Source organism: Antedon mediterranea, chromosome 1 (genome assembly GCF_964355755.1).
Source record: "Antedon mediterranea chromosome 1, ecAntMedi1.1, whole genome shotgun sequence".
Classification (NCBI taxonomy): Eukaryota; Metazoa; Echinodermata; class Crinoidea; order Comatulida; family Antedonidae; genus Antedon; species Antedon mediterranea.
The window spans coordinates 31,827,742-31,849,956 of NC_092670.1; the positions used below are offsets into that span (position 1 = coordinate 31,827,742).

At 32.7% G+C, this 22,215-nt stretch overlaps 1 protein-coding gene across 3 annotated transcripts; it reads left to right on the forward strand.

Moving 5' to 3' along the window:
* The first annotated feature begins 539 nt into the window (after nt 1-539).
* LOC140063666 (leucine-rich repeat flightless-interacting protein 2-like) lies at nt 540-22,121 on the forward strand. Of its 3 annotated transcripts, XM_072110114.1 has the most exons (14): nt 540-621; nt 1,026-1,505; nt 3,209-3,361; nt 7,241-7,327; nt 9,210-9,263; nt 9,669-9,716; nt 12,701-12,811; nt 13,580-13,750; nt 14,508-14,600; nt 15,594-15,776; nt 16,931-17,051; nt 17,634-17,713; nt 17,868-17,972; nt 18,363-22,121. In XM_072110114.1, the coding sequence occupies exons 3-14, from the start codon at nt 3,230-3,232 to the stop codon at nt 18,474-18,476; spliced, it is 1,299 nt and encodes a 432-aa protein (XP_071966215.1). In that variant the 5' UTR covers nt 540-621; nt 1,026-1,505; nt 3,209-3,229; the 3' UTR covers nt 18,477-22,121. The 3 variants fall into 3 exon arrangements, with proteins under 3 accessions (XP_071966215.1, XP_071966216.1, XP_071966217.1); XM_072110115.1 differs by lacking the exon at nt 9,669-9,716; XM_072110116.1 differs by lacking the exons at nt 540-621; nt 1,026-1,505; nt 3,209-3,361 and adding an exon at nt 6,404-6,982.
* Nucleotides 22,122-22,215: the final 94 nt, after the last annotated feature.

Sequence of the window (22,215 nt, forward strand, 5' to 3'; positions counted from 1 at the left end):
ATTAATTAAAAAGTGAAGATGAAATGTATTTATGGTCAAAATTCGCAACTCACACATACACCCCACTCGCATTCTCTCTCTTTCCCCTTTTCCAGGTATGTAGGCTAAATCATCCATCGTCTATAATTCTATAACATTCAAACCACATACCACACTGATATGCCTAAATGTTGGTTCATGGAGGTAACAATATAACTCAATTGTTGGTTGGTCTCTGTCGTGTTATTATTGAAGGCTTATATTCACTTCATGGAATGATTTTTTTATATAAATGAATAAAATTAATAATAACAATTTAACAATAATATTCGTATAACAACGTACACAAATAGATTGTCATTAACGTTTTTTTATTGGCAATATTTACCTAGCCATGGATTTGATACTGGCCACAATACTGGTATACAGTAAGACCATCCTATTGTTTTTTTCACCAAGTGACGTTATGAGGGACTGCCTTGGAGTGCCTTGTCGGACATCCGATAATCACCGATCACCAGTCATGGTTTCAATTCTGATATTATTGGAAAAAATGTGATCCGACTTTCAGATTCGAAACCACTTTTCAGTGACGAAGCGGCGGTTGGTAGGCCTACAACAAGTTACACATAATATCTAACGGTAGGTAAAATACGGGGAATCTATTCAACTATATATTAGGCGTACTTCTAAGATACGGTAGTAGAAAAACCATCTTTGTTCAATTGGGCCGAGACGTATATAATGCTTTTAAATTGTGACAATTGACTGACTGGCGGATATTAACGACATTCTATACAGTCTACCGGGAGTCTAACTTTAAACTGGAAGTCTCTCTGACTCTCAATGGTTGACTATAACTGACAGGCTGACTCACTTATAATACACGTCGACTACTGACAAAGGTAGCGGGCGAATCCGTGGTCCGGCCGGATTCCTGACGGACGGGTTGCAGCCTGGGATTGAGTATACCGACCGATCGACACACAATACACATACTTAAATAATAAATAATAAATGACTAGTTATATCTTGTATTTATACAGAAAGTATAATGGGTGTTGAAGGAAGTAAGGAATTTAGTCGACTTTCACCGATTCTATCAAGAAAACCTCGGATAACCAATGTGAATCGCTCTTCTGTTAGATATGCGTTTGGTCCAAGGGGAAAGGTGACAAAATAACTAGATAAGAAAAAGCTTTTTTTCAAATCTAATATTATTAACTTAAACTCATTACAATACGAACAAAATTAAAGATCATACCAGAGTATACATTATTATACAATTGTAAAGTTGTACAATCACGTCTCCGGACCTCTCGTACCTATAAACCGACGACGACGGGAACCAGAGTAATATAAAATAGAGGGCGCGTGACTTACTTCCGCTATTTTTATTAGGGTGTTTTTGGTTGCAAAATCCGGAATGTGCGTATGAAATATTCTGAAGTGGTATCTAAAGTTTGTTATTATAATTCTTTACATGGTTTTTGTTTTGTGAAATAAGATTTGAAGAAATAACTAAGGTTAATATATATTTATAATTTGTTAATATGCTTAATTACACTAGGATGAGTTAACATCAATACATTCAATTATGTCGAAAGACATGAGTTTTTTAGTTCATGCTGTGACTGGTGAGAGTGATGATCATTGAAGATGAGTGCTCTCGCCGTTAAAAAGGCGTTCGAGACCGATAACATCGAAGGCCTTATCCTCCTTTTGATTTTCATTGACTGGGCCTAGGCCTAGCTAGGATCATTGTAATGACAGTCAATACACTCTGTCACTTTGCTATTGATTCCGACAATGAAAACCATAATAAACAATATTATTGCTATTTATAGCCTAGCTAGGCCTACCCTAACTAGGCCTACCCTAACTACGTACGTCGTGCTGTAGTTGTAGGCCTAGCCTACCTAGGCCTAGGCCTAGGTAGTGTTTTTTTAATTCGAAAACAAAAAATTCACAGATTGGTAGCTGCATGTTGATAATATAGCTAGGCCTAGGCCTTGTACTCTTAGGCCTAGTAGAATAGTAGTAGTAGTGGTAACGGGACGATTCGGCCCTGAGACGATGCGGCAGACTTAAATTTATCAGCTTTGATTGATATGCATTTTATAAGCATAATAAAATGTTTTTTTCCCAAACTTTATTTTCAGAGAGACTGTGTGGGTAGTACTACTAGGGATAAAGATGCAATAAAGCAAACATTTTGAAAACATTGTCGAAAATGATCAATTTTTATACACGCGAAAGATGTAAACAAGTTACGCCCTCTGTTGGCCGCTTGGCGAATGCACGAAATAAACAAGGTTTCGAAATAATAAATTGAATATAAATATAAAATTACATTTTTTAGTAATTTATTATATATTACATCAATATTGTCAATATCAATAAAATACGGATTGTTAAACATCTTTGAAAACTTGATAAATACCAAAAAAAAAAGAATATAAATTTGGTCTAAAGTCAGACGTTTCACCCCACAAAGTGGGATGTTTCGGCCCAAAAATGGGCCGAATTGTCCCACCAAAAGTGGGCCAAATAGTCCTTGGCCGAATTGTCTCAGGGCCGAATCGTCCTGGAACCGTAGTAGTAGGGTATGCTAGCAAGGGCAGGCTACTGTATAAGCATAGTCTTGCTCTAGTACTAGTAATAATACAATAATAGAGACTAATTCAGTCTCATTTCCATACAATAATGCACTGTATAATGATCGTTATTAGTTCCCACAATCATCATGTTGATTATTACAAATACAGAGTATTAAAATAAAAACGTATCGACAGAATGCTGCACATTTTTGCACTGTTTAGTATTAATCTATTTTTACCTAATAAAACTGTAATATTACCAAAACTTTTTTTTATGGAGGACCATATTTTGGCACACAGAGACATAATAATATGTTTTCACAAGATTCAGTAGCCCTAATATTTATTCGCTTATCAGTAGAAATCATTAACAAAAAATCCCAATAATGAACAATTTTAATATAGAGGTAAACTCAGACAGCATCGTACAAGGCTCGACAAAATTTCTTGTCTCGTTGGTACTTTCTGAGTTCAATCCAGACAATTACGTCGTCTTGAGATAGCGTCGGCCGTAGTTTTTAGGTTTACATTAGTAATCTCCCTGGTCAATACTTTACAAATACTAATTACTGTACACCAAAAAAATCAAAAAGGAAAGATGTATTGTGTTACAAACTGTTTTTTTCTAGTACACTAGTCTGACACGCAATATGTCAGCCACATCTCCGACCACGACAGCGCCTCCACCAGGTCAGCCGGGGTCAGGAGGTCGGAGACGGGAACGTGGAACATCTAGAGCTTATACAGCAGAAGATCAAGCATTAGATTCTATAGCAAAAGAGGTTTGTTTTTTCTTTTTGATTTTAAAAAGTTTTACTTAAAGATGTAAACATTCTATCTTGAAACCAGAGTTTTAAATGAATAAAAAACCGAAGGCCAACTGGCCTTGCTCCTAAAATCCCCAAATTCGAGGCCTGATCCTGTCAAATTGTTGTTGTTGGCTGTCCCTCAAATGAATGAAAAGCAGAGGCCAACTGGCCTTGCCCCTAAAATCCCCAAATTCGAGGCCTTATCCTGTAAAATAGTTTTTGTTGGCTGTTATTAAGTGTTACTTAAAAAATACATACAATTATACAATCATTCATCAAATCAACTGTCAGAGTTAACTATAATCTGTTAGATGTACCATTTTGTTTGGATTTTTACAATAAAAATAACCACATCACTTTCATCACTATTATTAAAAAATACAGTACAGTACAAAATGAGTATTAGGGACAAATGTATGTGTATGCTCTCTCGTAGTTATTAGTATTTAAAAAAACAAGTTCAAAGAAAGATAAAATATCAATTGAAATATTTTTACCATAGATTTTTATAGAACTGCCTAGAAATAAATATCAAAGGATTTGTGTGGAAGATAAGTGGCCGCTGATGCGGAACAGATAATTCTACGACAGATGGTATAGATAGCTTGTATACTACTGTATACCATTACATTCTCAACACCATGCACATTTCGAAATCAATTATTAAGAATGTAAGCTTTTGCACATGTCGTCATTAATGTTCATCTAGAGAAGACATTAAATAAAGACGTCTGGGGACACATTATGTTAAACATTATCTAGTTAATGTTAGAAACTGCTCATTGAATGTGAAAGACACTGCCAAATTACATTTTTAAGTTTTTGGTCTGTACAATTACTGTAATTCTGATATTAATTTTACTGCTTAGCAATAGTGCTTCCCATAATTTTCTTCAGGATTTTGGTAATTTTAATTTTTTCTATAAGTATCACTTTAGTGGCATGAGTTGTAATTGCATCCTTCAAAAGAGAAAACAAAATTTCCCCAGACTTTCTTTTTTTCCTGAAGTGTAAAGTATTTATTTCTTTAAAAAAACACAAAGGAAGGTGAGTGGGAATTTCTTTGAGTTACACAGTCACTATTGCTAGAAAAACACATGTGTTTAAAAATTACAGAGCTACTGTAAATGAGTCTCCAAGGTTCGAGTTTTTATTTTATATAATTTAAAGTAATGCAATTTTTAAAGAAAAAGAATATACATTAAATTTGTTTTAAAAAAGATAAATCTTGTAATCTTGTAATCGGTTGTATAGTAGCAGGCCTTGTCTTTTGAAAATTATAAGGTGCTACAAATTGCACTCCTCAATACATTCAGGGATGCTGTAGGTGTGCTGTTTGTATTTTGGTGTGAAGAAGTTTACCAAATTTAAATGTGTTGTAAATCGCACTCCTCAAGGGCAATTTTCTTCAGGATTTTGTTAATTTTAATTTTTTCTATAAGTATCACTTTAGTGGCATGAGTTGTAATTGCATCCTTCAAAAGAGAAAACAAAATTTCCTCAGACTTTCTTTTTTTCCTGAAGTGTAAAGTATTTATTTCTTTAAAAAAACACAAAGGAAGGTGAGTGGGAATTTCTTTGAGTTACACAGTCACTATTGCTAGAAAAACACATGTGTTTAAAAATTACAGAGCTAAATGAGTCTCCAAGGTTCGAGTTTTTATTTTATATAATTTAAAGTAATGCAATTTTTAAAGAAAAAGAATATACATTAAATTTGTTTTAAAAAAGATAAATCTTGTAATCTTGTAATCGGTTGTATAGTAGCAGGCCTTGTCTTTTGAAAATGATAAGGTGCTACAAATTGCACTCCTCAATACATTCAGGGATGCTGTAGGTGTGCTGTTTGTATTTTGGTGTGAAGAAGTTTACCAAATTTAAACGTGTTGTAAATCGCACTCCTCAAGGGCAGTTTAGCAGTTGTGTTAGGTGAGTGATCGCACTCACTCACCTTAAAAGACAAGGCCTGCAGTAGTTAAAAATGCATTAATTAAAATATTAACTTTAAACAGTGTACAGTGTAATAGTAATACTGTATGTAGGTTTTCAATAAATCTATAAAACATCAGTTTATTTTGAGTGGAAAATGTGCTAAGTTCAAAGCAATGTTCAAACTTTTCATGCACAGGTGAGGGCACAGCTTGTGAGTTTGATATTTGAGATAGGACACTTTGGTATGTTTAAAAAGTAAAATAGAAAATGTGAAATTGAAGTCACTGTGGACTGTGCTTCATTGTACCATTTTTCAAACAAAAAATGTTATTGTGAGGCTACACAAAATCTGTAATACTATACTCCACATTTTAAACCTTATAAAAAAAATTTTTCTCTTGAAAATACATATTTGTTTTAAACAAAATTAGGGGCTTAGATTATGAAGCATTTATAGTGATTTTTGTAAAGATATGAATGCTTGGATTATACTTTAATCTTTGTACAGTATGCTTCTCGTGGTCATGTTATCATGGTCTTAGCAGCCAAACAGGTCCTCAACAGAGGTCCTTATACTAGGGAAATGATGATAGTGGATACAATACAAGTGTGCCTATGTTGATACGGGGATACCAAAACCAAGTTACTTTAGTTTGAAATACAGTCAGTCCCTCTACAGAAGTCCCTCAGAAGAAGTGTTAACGTAAAGTTCGCACATGTAAAAAGGCATTGATGTACATTGTACCCCAAGTTTTACTTTATTATTCATGTCATTCATTCATACATTTATTCAGTTATTTGACAATAATAACTGGGGCCCGCACTAGAAGCAATAGCTTGTCTCATGAGAGGGCCCCTACTATACAAATACCAGAACCATGGAAAGAAAGACATGAGGTCATGCCTACTGTATCACAGAATACTTCCTCTGCTTTCAGACTGTGCTGACCATTGATTGATACTGTAATGCCTGTACAACTATATCCATGTGTGTGTGTGTAATCAACAAGTAACCAACATCATTACCATTCGATATGTCAACACAGGGACATAAACCTGTTTGACCTATGATGCTAATTTGCAGTATACAGTACACATGTAAAAGCCTATTACTTATATGCCCTCTGCCTTTAAACTGCTCAACCATTGATTGGCTCATTCAATGCCTGTAGTTTAATTCAACAAGTTACCAAATCCTTACCATTTGATACCATGTCAACACCGAGACATATCTATGAACCTGTTGACTCATGGTTGTAATTAGCACAACCTCACAAATCCACTACCAGTACAATTAGCAGCGATCAACATGAGAATTTAAAAAAAAAAACAGCTTCTAAATAAATTAATTTCCTTAAAGAAACATTACCCGATTACACTACACAGTTGTATAGGACTTGATGTATGTTGATTGGCTATCTAAAAATGAACGATACTTGCTAGATATAGCTTGGAATCGGTTTCTGTTTTGGATTACATGTTTCCTGTTGGAACCAGGAACTAAAGTATGATTGATATCAGCTTGTAGTATGATTCTATCATAAAATGATTTTATAAGTTGCTACTACTACTATCTAGTAGTACTGTAGTAGTAGTAGTAGTAGTAAGTACAGTATGTGTTTTCTCAAAGACTTTTTACTCAGCTACCTATTCGGGTCAAAGGTACGTTGAAAATAAACAGGTTTTTCTTTTTTAATACCTGTCTGTTTTTACATTGTATTGTATTGTATAGAATTGATTGCCTAGTTTCACTTTATAATGTAAATTCATTGTTTATATTGCCGCCGAGTGATATGTTAATGATGCTACTATTTGAATTTGAAGTCAATAGGGAATATTTAAGTCAGGATTGTTTTTTTTTAATGTATTATTTCCTGATCTATAAACTTTTGTTTGATTGTTGATTTTTCTTTACTCTAGGCGGAGGCTCGCTTGGCTGCAAGAAGACAAGCCAGAGCTGAGGCTCGGGATATTAGAATGCGAGAGCTAGAACGGCAACAAAAAGAGGTTGGTATAAGTACGCATATTATTATTTTGTGATATCATCACTGATAGCCACACAGCATAACAATAGCAGGTTGGCTGCCGTGTCTCATAGAATTGACTGGTTTGTTCACAATGTTTAATTGATTGTTGTAGACATTGTAGATTATTTTAGTATACAAATGTAATTTGTTATACTACTGTAGGCATTAATGTCCAGTTAAAAACAGGGACCAAATAATCATCACTGTACTGTAAACTACAGTACATCATCATCAGGCCCACTTTTCACCAGCCCCCTGTAGAAAATATCGGTAATCACACGCTTCTAGACGTGTGGTTGACGTTTGTAGACCTATTCATTCATTTCTTTTATTTTGGATAGTAAATCACAAAACACAAAAATAAGAACAAATTTCACCAGGAAATTAACAATTTTTTAACATCCTCCTCTAATATGTCTTGTAACACAATAATTTTAACTGTTTACTAAATTTACAAAAGATCGAAATGCATTTACTGTGAAGTCTGAGGTTGGTAGTTCTCCGTGTCTTCAGTTGAATGCCTGTCTCTCGGCAGGTTTTTGTAAAGTAGAATAGAAGGTACGATCTCTGGCTCATCTCATGATCATGTCCTTTTTTTAAAATATAGACTAAATACTAGAGAAATGATACTCTATTAATTAACAGTAACACATTTGCACTATAATATTTTCTAATTATTAATTGTCCTTGACCTACAATAAACAAATATTATATTACTAATTAGTCATATAAATAAGTAAACATGGTAACTGTTTATGACTTTATTTATTAAAACATAATAATTGATGTCACATTCTCAATATTAGTCATTTCTAAAAATCTGATTTCATAGGAATTCGTATGTACTTAATTGGCCTTAAAGGTTCGGTTCATACTGATAGTTGGATCATAATCATATGTTGCATTTGTATATATTAGAAATATTTAGTTACACAAGAAAGTATAATAAATCATCAGTGTTGACAAAAAATGGTACCAACAAAACAAGGACTACTTTAATAATATAATAATTAATACTAATAATATAGTAAGTGAGATAAACATGAGACTGTCTTGATAACATTATGACATGAAGTGAAGCATGTGATTAGCTTTACATTAATAGTTGGCATGATGAAATAATACATAGATCAAATTCTACCATTTCATCAACACTGGGTGTTATTGCTAGCTTTCTTGGGTTTTCCCACTTCATTTGCAAAGAGGATATTGGGTTAATTTATCAATATCATGAGTAATAATGATATATTAACATTAGAGAGTGGAATCCTACAACACTAACATGAAGATTGAGTCTGATGATCGCCATTTGATGTTGGTATGTAAAGCTCTGTCTACTAGTTTGACAAAAACAAGTGTTATGTTCCCAAATGGTATTGATATGCTCAAATATAGCAGTGATATGATATCATCGTTACATTACATGGGCACATCACATTTTTTTTGTAACATAAAGTTTGATAGTGTAGACAGAGCTTCTGTATAAAATAAAACAATGTAATTGTAACAATATAACAGTGACAATTTAAGTTTTGATGGCAAAGAAAGACATCTTTGTAAAATTCTTAAAATATACAATGATCGTTTTAATTTACTATACACCGTAATATTGATGCACAGCTAAGCAGGCATTTTTTAAAGCAGACATACTGTACTGTATCTTCAGAAAAATTGATTGTTGTTCTCAATCTACTGTAGTTTCACTTTTTATCTTTGTGAAATAAATCACTCCTATTGTTGATCATAAGACTTCTTTATAGTATGGGAATGCCTCATGTTGGTTTTATACTGTACTCTCTTTCATCATATCCACAAATATAACTGATCAAATTATTTATTATTATTATTATCTTTATTAACAGGCTGAAGATGCAATGGATAAAGAATTTGAGAAGGCCAAGGGAGAAAAAAGAATTGTAAGTAAACAGATGATGTAATTAAAAACATAATAATTCCTCATACACATGCATTTGTTTGTTTCATTATATAAACTGTATTGTCATTATTTTTTGTTTTATACACAATTAGGGATCATGTGAAAATCAGTCTGCTGCAGTTACTGCAGTAAATACATTTTTTTTGGCAGATGATTTTATTTTTGAGGCAGTTACTGGTAATAAACAGTTAATTAACAAAATATAGCTTCCTGCAGTAACTGCAATAGAATACATTTGACATGAACCCGTACGTAGTTTTATCATTATATTTACTTTTTTTTTAATAACTGAAATATTTGATTCATTAACAATTTAATTTAAATTCATTTTACTTTATTTAACATTTTCCAAAGTAGATTATGTAAGAATTAATTTTCTTTGAAGGCTTTTGATAAAACAGGAGTTGCAGAACCAGATGGTCCCCAAGAAATAGTGAGTTTATCAACTGGTCAAAGTTCATATATTATGCAAATTAAACTCCATCCAAATTCTTTACATGTTTCTTAAATGATTACAGTTTAAGTGACTAACTAATTCACATTCCATGACTGATTATTAGTTCTAAATCTTTTTTTTTTATTTTTCTATAGCAGTAGCATACTCTTTTATAGCATCTTTTCTAAACTGATATTGGAGACTAATTTTTGCAAAGTCATTATGATTTTATATAAAAAAATTTTTTTGTACAATTGCCCAAACCAATTACAGTATAACTTCTATTAAGAGATCTAAAGTGTCCCTTTAATAGGGATGTTACCTGAAAAGGAGTTGGCTGTAGTATTCATCATTTCTCTTACTTTTCCTTTACATTACATGAACATTTGCATTCATATTTTTTTTTTTGTGGCATGCACCACCTTAATCCAATTTCATTCAACATATAATATTGCCTCTTGTTCATTTCATGTGTAAATTCGCCCTTGAATATTTTAACTGCATCTTTTTTTTGGTACTTTAAATAACCACTTTTTAAGCAATTATTATCATACTATAGTAAAGTATAATATTATTGCCATCCCACAAATATGGCTTTTCTCATTTGAACTCTCTAAACTCTGTCTACACTATCAGACTAGTTTGACAAAAAAAGTAATGTGCCTATATGGTAATTTGGTATGGATGCCTAAATTTGGTAGTGATACAGTATGATAGACACCTTTACATACTGTATCTCTCAATAGTTAAAATCATTCTGAAATGTGTACAATTTAGAAAATTGGATGGAGTTGAATTTTCAATGAACTTGGTATGCTGAACTAACGGATGTGGATAAACGCCTTATTAACAATATTAAACCACTGTTAAATGCAGATTTTAAAATAAAAGATAAATGCTGCAAAAAGCAGTTAGATATTGTTGGTTGAACTTGTCGCATGTCAAATGTCTAACTTAACTCAAGCCACCCACCCGATTCTCTGTACTGTATCTAAATTTGCCCAGTATCATACTCCTGAAAACTCACCTGTTTCTTTTCATGTTGCGCTGTGAGACTCCGGTAGAGCGCTTTATAAATGTTCAATATTATTGTTATATAGTCACCTCACTCTCATGTGTTTCATGTCTTTCTCATCGAACCTAACCTTTAACCTAACCTTCCATGATGATGATACAGGCACCACATGTGATACACATGAGATTCTGTTCACAGAATTTTTCTTTGATACTGGACATACTGTATGTATGTCATGCAGAGATACAGAACTTAGAATCGTGTGCTCAAGCAGTAGTAAACAGAAAGTAATTGAGAAAGGTTCTTACTACTTTAGTTTTGTGAATTGTTATTTTGGGGTGCAAGCCATGATGAATATACTGTATGGAATGAAGTATGGTAGGAGGGAGTGGGATGAAAGGCTGGACTTTAGAAGTGGGTGGGTTGAGAGATGTTGAGTTGGGAAGCCTTGATAGCTAAAGGATATACAGCACTTACTAAATAGTACTCATGCAATACAGATTGTATTAAACTATTATTGTCAAAGGTACAGAATAGACAACACTATACTCCGTTTATATTATTCCTGCAGTGTTGCTATGGTAACTGATCAATATAAACTCCTAACAATTATGATTGTATTTCTTGTTCATTGCTAGAAGACTACTATGTATTTCAGGAATCTAAAATGAAAATAGATCATTTATATTATAAAACTGTTGCAAGTTTTTAAATAATCCTTTTAACTTTCAGCTTTAGTTTTTTAATTGATGCTCACTTACTTATTATAGTCTTATGCATTTTTTACACTTTTCACATTTATTAATACAATAGCTTTCAATTAAAACAATTACTTGCTTAAACTACCTAGGTTGGCTTGAATACTGACATAATAATGCTATTTACTGTATTTCAACATTTATTTTTTTAATATGATATTATTAATATTTATTAATGATGACATTCACTGGTACTGTACCTGTTTCTATAGAATCCCAAAGAAATAAGCTTAGGGTAAAAACAGGCCTCAGAAGAGCTCCTCAAAAACCATATAAATGACCTTTGACCTTGTCACAAACAGCCACAAACTGGTATCTCATAAAACGTACAATACTACTGTACATTTAAATTAACTCTAAATTACAATTTAAATAAGAAGCTCTCAATCAAATTTGCATGACTGATTTAAACATTAAAGTCTGTTTATTCATTTGAATAATTTACATTTAACGTAAACTTTACACAAAATGCTAAATAATTTATACATTAGAATGGCTTATTAACAATTAATAATTTTAGAATGGGTTAAATTTAAGAATAGATTTGCACTTAACTTTTTATTTGATGCATGGTGTTAAGATAATTTTGTTTAAAAAAATGTAAGATTAACACAGTGTATATTTTGAACTGTAAAATAGGGCTTCTGGGGAATGGAATATGGTATTGCTTACCACTTTTTTTATGTTATCCTGTTCCTATCAGGGTTAAAATACTTAGAATGTGTTATCTCTGGTATTCCACCCACTCAACTTTTTATTAATTTTTAACAGAAATTGTCTTGTGAATTTTACCTAGGCCTAGTTTAAAGCTCTGTCTACACTATTAAACTACATTTGACAAAAAAAGTGTGATCCCAAATATGGTAGTGATATGCCCAAATATGGCAGTGATATGATATCATCATTTCCATATGGGCACATCATATATTTTTTTTTTCTCGTAAAGTTTGATAGTGTAGACAGAGCTTAACATTAATCAATATTTATCAACATTTATGATCAATTATGCTGATAGTACTGATTTTTCAATAAAGGAATCACAAACATGATTACCAAGAAAAATTGACCTATGACCCATACAGTTCTCAAACCAGATGGCTTATCATATTTATTATTATTATTATAATGCAAATTATATTCAGTTTTCAATTGTGATTTACTGTGTTTATAACCATCTGTTGATTTTGTTTGTTGTTTGCTGTTTACAGCCTGTTGTCAAACATGCAGTTTCTGTGTCGTCGTATGCATCATCAGCTAGTCCGTCATCGTCAAGACGAGGGAGTATAGACTCCACCGACCAGGATCAGAGTACAATGAAGGTATGTGGTATTGCCAGATTTAGAAGTCATATTCTAACTAATCTGGCTGTGAAGACTAGGGGTGACTTGTTGTAATAAAGGTCATAAACCTAAGCCTTTAGTCTAACTACACAAAAATCAGGCTTAAAACAAAGCCTGTTGCCCTAGCCCAGTGTTTTTAATTTGCAGTCTAAAATCCGGTTCTTGGACATAACCACACAGCTGGACCAACATAATGAAGCTAATAAAAGAGTAATTTTTTAGGAATATCTACCTCTAGGCCCTGGAAATTTCAATATACTGTAATTGTTTTTGGAAAGTAAAAATAAAAAATGCCCATAGTTGTGCCTATGGAGTGTTGTCCTAGCCTACTGTAGGTAAACTAGCCTCACATTCTTAGATTCTCTAAGTTGTCTCCAAGCTGGCTTAGTTAGTGCTGATTTTGTTTACTTTCCAACATGTAGTTTATTTACAGTATACTGTAGTAGTTTTGATAGATGACATGCTTACCCTATATTAATAGGAAACTTTTGGTGCCAGTATGACTCAATAGCTGGTTTTCATTTTGGTACATTAGATGACAGAAGACATCCTGTTTCGAACTGTGTTTTGTCAATTTAACCTTCGCCCTTTATCTACCCTCTGAAACGAAAGCTTGCTATTATTTGTTTAGCCATTCCGTGTCTCTATACGATACACTGACCATGCACCTGAATCATTTATGCAGTAACTGTGCTGCAGCAAACTGCATTACTGCAGTAATACAAAATTTCTAATTTTACTATACAGATAACAATATCAGAATTAGAGGAAAAGTACAAAAAGGCTATGATGACAAATGCACAAATGGACAATGAGAAAGCCGCCTTGGTTGCAGAGGTTGATATATTAAAAGATACCCTAGAGGAGCAAGAGGAGATGATGTATGAAATTCAAAGAGAAGCCAGAGATAAACATAGGGTTTGTATTAGTTATTATTAGCTGAATGTATTAGTGCCCTGCTGCACCTTTGACAGACTGCTGTTTTTCACTATAACAAAATAGAAACATGTAAAACTCACTTTTTCCCCACACCTTTGCTATTTTATTTTATTACACCTTATTTATAAAGGGTGAAACTAAACAGCATATGCTGACAATCACCCTCTTGATGAGTGACAGTGGCTGTGTGTATACTAGTACACCGGGGTAATTTCCTACTCGTCTCGAAAGATGTACTAGGTTCACATGCACATGAGCCATGTGTACACTGGACCTACGGATTATAGTCCATATCCGAAAAGACTCGCTCTACCACCACAACCATGGAGCGAGTGAGGCTCGAACCCTTGCCGATGTTAATATGGCAAGGTATACAGTTCCACTGTTTTTAACCGCTTGGCCACACACCGCTATAATGTGAATTTACCATGTAGACAACACAGTGAATACAATTTTGAAAAATCTGTATCATCAAAGGTTACAATTATTAAATACCAATACCAAAAGCTTAATGACTGGAATATTATTTCCACTATAATATTACCATAATTGAAATAGTTAATAGATAGTCAGAGAGTCAATGTATCTGGTAACCATACTGCATTCCTACAAATTTAAAAATGTTGATATGAATCGAAATTTAACCTTTGTACATTGATATGATATAAACTTTTATTTTATTTGGCATTTCCGTAATGATTTTTAATATCACTGTGTTTTGTCATTTTATTCACAGGATTTAGAGTTTAAAAAACGAGAAGCAGCAGGATTACATAATGAAGTTTCAATTCTTAGAGAAATGTTAGAACAGAGAGACAAACTAATAGAGGTAATCATTTTCATGTCACAATTTCCATAAATCCTTACCTATAGTAGCCCTACGCAGACACATGGCAGCCCTACGCAGACACATGGCAGCCCTACGCAGACACATGGCAGCCCTACGCAGACACATGGCAGCCCTACGCAGACACATGGCAGCCCTACGCAGACACATGGCAGCTCTACGCAGACACATGGCAGCCCTACGCAGACACATGGCAACACTCGGCAGACACATGGCAACACTCGGCAGATGCAAGGTGGCCCTCCTCTGATACATGACAGCACTCATCAGACACATGGCAGCGCACCTCAGACACATTGCAGCCATCCTCTGATACATGGCAGCCCTACGCAGACACATGGCAGCCCTCCGCAGACACATGGCAGCCCTCCGCAGACACATGGCAACACTCATCTGACACATGGCAGCGCCACTCAGACACATGGCGGCACTCGTCAGACACATGGCAGCGCTCCTCTGATACATGGCAGGACTCATCAGACACATGGCAGCCCTCCTCTGATACATTGCATGCCCCCCTCAAACACATGGCGGCACTCGTCAAACACATGGCAGCCCTCCTCTGATATATGGCAGAGCCACTCAGACACATGGCCGCACTCGTCAGACACATGGCAGCCCTCCTCTGATACATGGCACGACTCCTCTGATACATGGCAGCCCTTTTCTGATACATGGCAGGACTCGTCAGACACATGACAGCCCTCCTCTAACACATGGCAGCCCTCATCTGACACATGGCATCCCCCTCAGAAACATGGTAGCCCTCCTCAGGCCCATAGCAGAACTCTTTGGACACATGTCAGCCCTCCTTCTTATAAATGGCATCCCTCAGACACTTTTTTTTCATTTATTAATTTCTTACAGCTCCTAATCATTTATCTGTATATAGTCTTTTACAATTGAAGTATTTTTACATTTTTGTACCACCATTTCTGTGCAAAACATAATAACCTATATTTATAATTTATTCAGGAACATGGTCTAATATTGGTTGGAGAGAACGGTGAAGGAAATGAAAAAGAATTAAAAGACAAAGTAGGAGCAATAGTTGTGGTTTCACCAGAAGCTGCTGAGATGCTGGAAATGGTTGGCGAAGGTCCTCTGGATGTGCGACTTAAAAAGTTTGTGGAAGAAAAGAAACAACTACTAGAAGAGGTAATTTGAAAATATACTGTGCTTACATGCAGTAAAACATAACAATCACTTAACAACATACATTTGCAATCAAGGCATGGGCAGGTTGATTATAGTATGAACTTTGCGTAAAAGAAGAGCTAACAAGAAACAGTACTCTGAGCCCGTTCGGACGGAACAAATTTACACGTGTGATGGTCGCGTGTGGTGTAAATTTTGAGATAAACTTGCTGTTTAAAAAACCACCTCATGAGGTGGATTTTTCAATTACACCTTAAACCGCAAGCTGATTAACCGCAAGATAAGGAGCAATTTGACCTTAATAGTGTTAAGAGATGCATGAAATATGACCTGTTTGTTAGTTTACACGTGTAAATTGTTTATTGTCCGAACGATCACTGATTACACATGTAAAGTTACACATGTAACTGATTTTACGTCCGAACACAGCCTTTGTTGTTTATCCCATGTTACCAATTCAATCAACAATTTAGTGCTGACCTTTGATCATTTGTTTTGATAATTTGTTAAAGATAAAAAATGCTTTTGAAGGTAGATGTTTTATTTTGTTATTGTTATAAAGTTATTTTTAGCTATATGCAATTTTTTTTTATCTGAGGTTAATGGCACATTGAAAAGGCATTATTTTGAGAGAATGCAGTGTGAATGTGTGTTTACTGACTTCATTATGAGATTTTGTTTGAAAAGCATGGATATTCCTGGAATTTGTGTAAACAAAATTAAAGAATGTGGCAATATAAAAGACGCATACTGTATCAGATTACAGTAATTTTGTACTGTGTATGTTTAGTAGTTTTATGTCGTCATAAAATACCTACTGTATTAACATTCTAAATAGTTTTTGTATTGATTCTTTAAATTTAAATATTCAAGTTATTTTGTATCATGAACAAAGTTTGTTTGATGTTTGAGATTCATCATTCATTTTAAATTTAACTGCAATATACTTGTTTTTTTTTTTATAAATTTCATTTTACTTTTGCAGAATGACACTTTTTACTATATTAAAAAAATGTAATAAATTTTGTTTATTTACCTTAAATTTGTGTATGTTAAATAGTTATGGTCATTTAATTTGTGATTGTATATTGTAAAAACTAAATTCAATATAACTGTATAATTAATTTTATTTTTTGCTTTCTTTGATTTCATAGATTAGATTACTTAAAATTGATTTAGAAAATGAAAGGGACAAAGTAGCGGTGGCTGAAAGAAGGAGAACCGCACAAGCACCCTTATCAAATGGACCTGATATAAATGCATATGATATACAAAGTAAGTTCAATCAATCAGTCATCAATCCAGTGCCATAACGGCTTATCCTAAGGGCCCCAGCGGTTACTGGGGTCCCTAAGCAGGGCCCAAAGGAAAAAACATGCATAACCATTTTGGAAAAAGGCTTGTTGTTATCACAGGTCCATTCTATAGTCACTACCAGATACTTTGTTATGGGTACGTCTGAATGTGTAGTGAATGGAATTAACTGACTATAAAAAAAAGTATAGTGATCCTGTTTTCTCCTGTTTTTTTGACATTTTAGCAATGAAAAAATTTCATATTGTCATTTTAGAAATGTATCAAATTATTAATTTAGCCAATATGACACCTCGTCATTGCAATGTAGATTTATATGTATATAGTGTTAGGAAATATTAAAAATGTCTGCTGTACTGTTTACTGTCTGGAAATGGACATACTATAATACGCAGATGAACTAGAATAATCGGGCAACATGCCCAATGAAAGTCTTAAAATACAAATTATATATGTATTGGTCCTTGGTACTACTTCCAACAGGATATACTCTATGTTTAATAGGGCATCATATTCATCATAAACTTTTTTTTTACTTTCTAGGAGAAGCCACAAAACAGGTTAATGATATAAAATATAAACTTCAAAAGGCAGAGCAGGAACTCACAAACCTTGAAAGCACTGTAAGTACACATATTACCCTGTAGTTTGTACTCCATGGTTTTTCATGTATGACACTTGGTTTAGAAAGCATGTGTTTTCCATCCTGTAATTGAAGAATAATTTATGGTGGTTTATTTTTCATCAACTTTTGTTTGCTTTTTATTATTGTTTCAGAATTCACGGTTAGAAGGTCAGGTGAAACGATATAAACAATCCCAAGAATTGGCAGAACAAACAGAAGAAGAATTAAAATCAGACAAAAGGAAACTGAACAGAGAGGTAAGTAGTAATAAAAAAAAACTACACAACCGATTAACCTTTATACCCTCCCCCATCCACCCACTTCTGGGAGTAACATGCATTTTTCTTTGCTTCTATTCTAAATGAAAAATATATCATTTATACATATACATACATGGTTAGCATAATTGGACATTAGAATATGGTACGCAATTTGGGCACATTATCTAATATACCCTTTAGAGTAGAAACCTAACTGAATGAAAAATGGCATTTCAATTTATCACACAGCTTGTAAGCCTTTTTTGAAATGCAACTGTATTATACTGTAGTACAATACCCAAATATATATATATGATATATACACAGTACAATGATATTTATGTTATTATTTATATTAATATTATGGTCTCATTGATTTTCTTCTAGAACCGTACCCTTAGAGATCAAGTTGAAGAATTGGAAACAGAAAAAGGCCATCTAAAAAAACGGTTAGAAAAACTTCGCCAAGTGCGGATTACCACAGCCGTAGCAGAGGTTTAGTAATATTGTCATTGTATGCGGAATATTGTTTAAAGTGGTACTTAAAGATAATGCCATTCTAAACAGTTGCTAATCAACAGCCATAGGAGCCAAAGGATTGAATTGCCCTGAGAACATGCACTTTTTGGTGTAAGTAATATAGCACATTGTGCAAGAAGATGGGAGTGAAATATAGTCAAAATCTCTTAAACTTTTTTCAATATACACTGTGTCTACTTATCATTAATGCAAGAGGCACATTTACTATGGAGATTAGAATAATACTGTACATCTTGACAAGAGAGGACCATGCTTGCACTTGTCGACCAATCTCCCATAATGCAACAATCAGAGCGGAATTTTGGCGGCAACTGCCAAATTTTTACTGATATAAGATGCATGGATAATACAAGAATTCTTCCCCCTATTCTACCCAATCCTCTTCCCAATGGAAACTTTCTTTCTTTAAACATGTTTCACACTGTTAATTTCGTATAATTGTTTGTCTTACAAGTATAAAATTTGATCCCCACAATCATAATATGAATTTATTATGCCTGTAGGCACAGGATTGTTAGAGGGACAAAAGGAAATTTACTTATGTAGAATTGGTAAAAAAAAATACTCATGAGCTAAACATATTAACATTTCTTCCACTGTTGATCTCTAGTTTTTAAGGGAACTTCAGGACAAAGGGGATTTGTTAGAAGCCCACGAACCTCCTCTGGCTTCATGCTTGATTAGTTTCATCCACTTCTTGGCCAATTGTATCAGTATTTTTATTTGTATAAAAAAGCAACATGACCAAATGTCACAGGTCATATGTTGTCCTTTATAAAGGCAAATGTAGATCGTGGTGTATGCTGCCACCTTAAGTGCAGGTCATGGAGTAAGGAATAGGCTTCTTTGTACAGCAATTCTGTAGTGTAATACATAAAAAGCAACATGAATGAAAAATTATTGTAGTTGTGTGTAGTACTAATAATTTGTAGTTTTCTTCTATTTCATAATTCAAATGTAAACATTAGGATATTACGTAAGTAACAAATATAACTTCTAGATAACAACCAAACATTTTCAACTTTTAACGAATCGCATGGTGTACTGCAAATGTTACTTCAACATTTCAGCAAATGTTTCTTTGCCATGCAAACACATTAATGTACAGACTTATTTATTTACGTACGACTGTGATTCGTAAGTTTTTTTTTACTGTATTTGAATGTTTTTGATGATAAAAAAATTCACTAATAAAAAAAATAAACAAGTCTAATAATAAGATTGGTTTGTGGTGAAAAAATGTGTATGAAAACAATGATTTTAGATTGTATAAAGAACAAAAGGTAGATTTTTTTGTAATTTAAAATGCTATTTAAGTTTTTTCTTTCTTTTTTTGAAATGGTTTAAGATGTTAGCATAGATACTATCAATTGTCATATATATATTTATTTATCTCTCTTATTCACAGAGACACTAAGACTAAAAATAAGTACAGTATAATAATTTGTTGTAGGAATGCAGGTGTAATGTCCCAGTTTTTTTCGTTAGATACATTGATACTTGTTTTTTTAACATACAGTATACACACGAATAAGACATGACTTATACAATTCATACCATACTAGTTATGGTTATATACAAACCTAACTTAAAGATGTATTGTCCCCCTGAAATTTTTTTTTTTTTAATATGCCATTTTAATGTCACATAATAATTATCCAACCAAAATTTCGATCGAAAAAAAAAAGGTATTTACCTTAAAAAATGTAATTTAAAGCAAAAAAATGGTCAAATTGGCTGCCAGCCAATGTTTTTTTGGTGAAATTTAACCATTTATTTTGTCATTTTGTAAGTGAAAACATTTTTTTTTTTCTATGGAAGTGATTAACTTTATTAAAACTACAAAATAACATATTCAAAGTCTGATTTAATTAATCTTAATTGTTCATGTTTTTGGAGGACAATACATCTTTAAAATATTTTTTAAAAATTCTGTTTTTTGAATCATTAAATTTGGTGGGTTTTTTATAGTCTGAAGTGTTTTTTCAAGAATATGAAATGAAAAAAAAAGTTTTTTATATGAGCTTTAACCTTTTTTCCCATCTGTGAAACACATAATTCAAATTGGTTACATACTAAAAGCAATGTATTCTGGCTGTGGCTTGGGAAAAACATTGACCATAATGCAAAAATTGTTTTTGTTTAATGTACAAAATAGTTCTTTACAAATAAAAGTGGTACTTTGCATCAACTTAAATATTAAATATAAATATCAAAGCTGTCACAAATTATTAAGAATTAAATGGTAATTGCTATATATATCATTCATTTCATAAACATATATTTATAGTTTCCACATCATACTCTATATATATACGAATTAAATAAATATATAAAAAAAATGTTTCAATTGCCCTCCACAACCATACCAAATTAAAAAAAACAATTTTCATAATTTTTTTTGTGAACTTAAATATACAGTATGCATAGTTTTATGTGTTATTATAGTTTTTCTTACATATGTGAAATCTCCAGTTTATTTTAAAAAGGGAAAAATCTACAAAAATATTACAAATCATTGGTGGGTTGGGTTTAACCCATTATGTCTCAAAAATTTAAACTTAAAGAAACGGTAAATATGTTGTTCATAAACAAACTTTTTTTATTTATATTTGAGCCTGAATAATGAACCAAATTTTGCATACTATACCAGTTAACCTGTCTTCTATTTTCTATTGTACTGAAATAGTTAATACTTTTATTCTGATTAAAAATTTGTAATCATATTTTAGTAAATTTCTTATAATAAATCTATTGTTGAACCATAATACTAATAACAACACACAATTGTTTATAAGATTTTCAAATTAACTGCCAATATTTTATACATTGCTTGGTATTTTTTTATTTAGGTTAAAATATTTTGTTATGGTTTGGTATGACACTGCATTAAATGTAATTTTAGTTGTGGGTTTTGTTATGGTCAATGATCGGGGTTTTTCATCACCCTTGGCTAGCCCTACAAAACAATTTACACAAATTTTACGCCATTCCCCATAATTTTCACACTATTAACTTTACGAGGGCCGGGCGGATCCAATATTTTTAAACCATGAATCTCTATATATATTAATATTCTGTCAAAAATAGATATCAAAAAGTAGTTAATAATTTCATTTTAGCTGTCAAAAGGGGAAGAGCACACCACTAGCGCTACCCATGTTTTACCTCTTACCACACTATAATCAGCCAAAAAACGAATGAATCCGTCACTGAACAATTATATTAGGCCTACTTTATTAAATAATGCGACATAAGACAACTTAAATAATATTATTTGCATTGTTCATAATTTATATTTTGAAATTAAATATGTAATGACCATTATTCATCTTTTTTTTTTATTGACGTTAAAGATATCAGATGAACTGTATAAATATATATTTTAATTTTATAATTTTTGTAAAATTATATTTTCAGAGGTAATGGTAGTTTTTATTTACATGTATTAATGCCATGGCAACCAGCAACATATGAAATGTTTCCGCTTGTATTAAACAAATTGTTATATGAAATAGACTAGGGAAAATTGAAATGAAGTTGTTTTCTTATCTGTCTGCAATAAACCAATTGCCAGAAAAATTGTCTTTGTTATACTAATAGTTTTAGTATTTTGGTTCGAGCTTTTATGTCTTTTGATTATTAGGCCTACCCAGATTTTATTCCAGAAGTCTAAGATATACAAATGAAATCATCATCA

Coding starts and splice junctions, on each gene's coding strand:
- LOC140063666 (XM_072110114.1), top strand. CDS start 3,230: ATGTCAGCCACATCTCCGACCACGACAGCGCCTCCACCAGGTCAGCCG. Junction 12,812..13,579: donor AGGATCAGAGTACAATGAAG/GTATGTGGTATT, acceptor TTTACTATACAG/ATAACAATATCAGAATTAGA. Junction 17,714..17,867: donor TCACAAACCTTGAAAGCACT/GTAAGTACACAT, acceptor TTATTGTTTCAG/AATTCACGGTTAGAAGGTCA.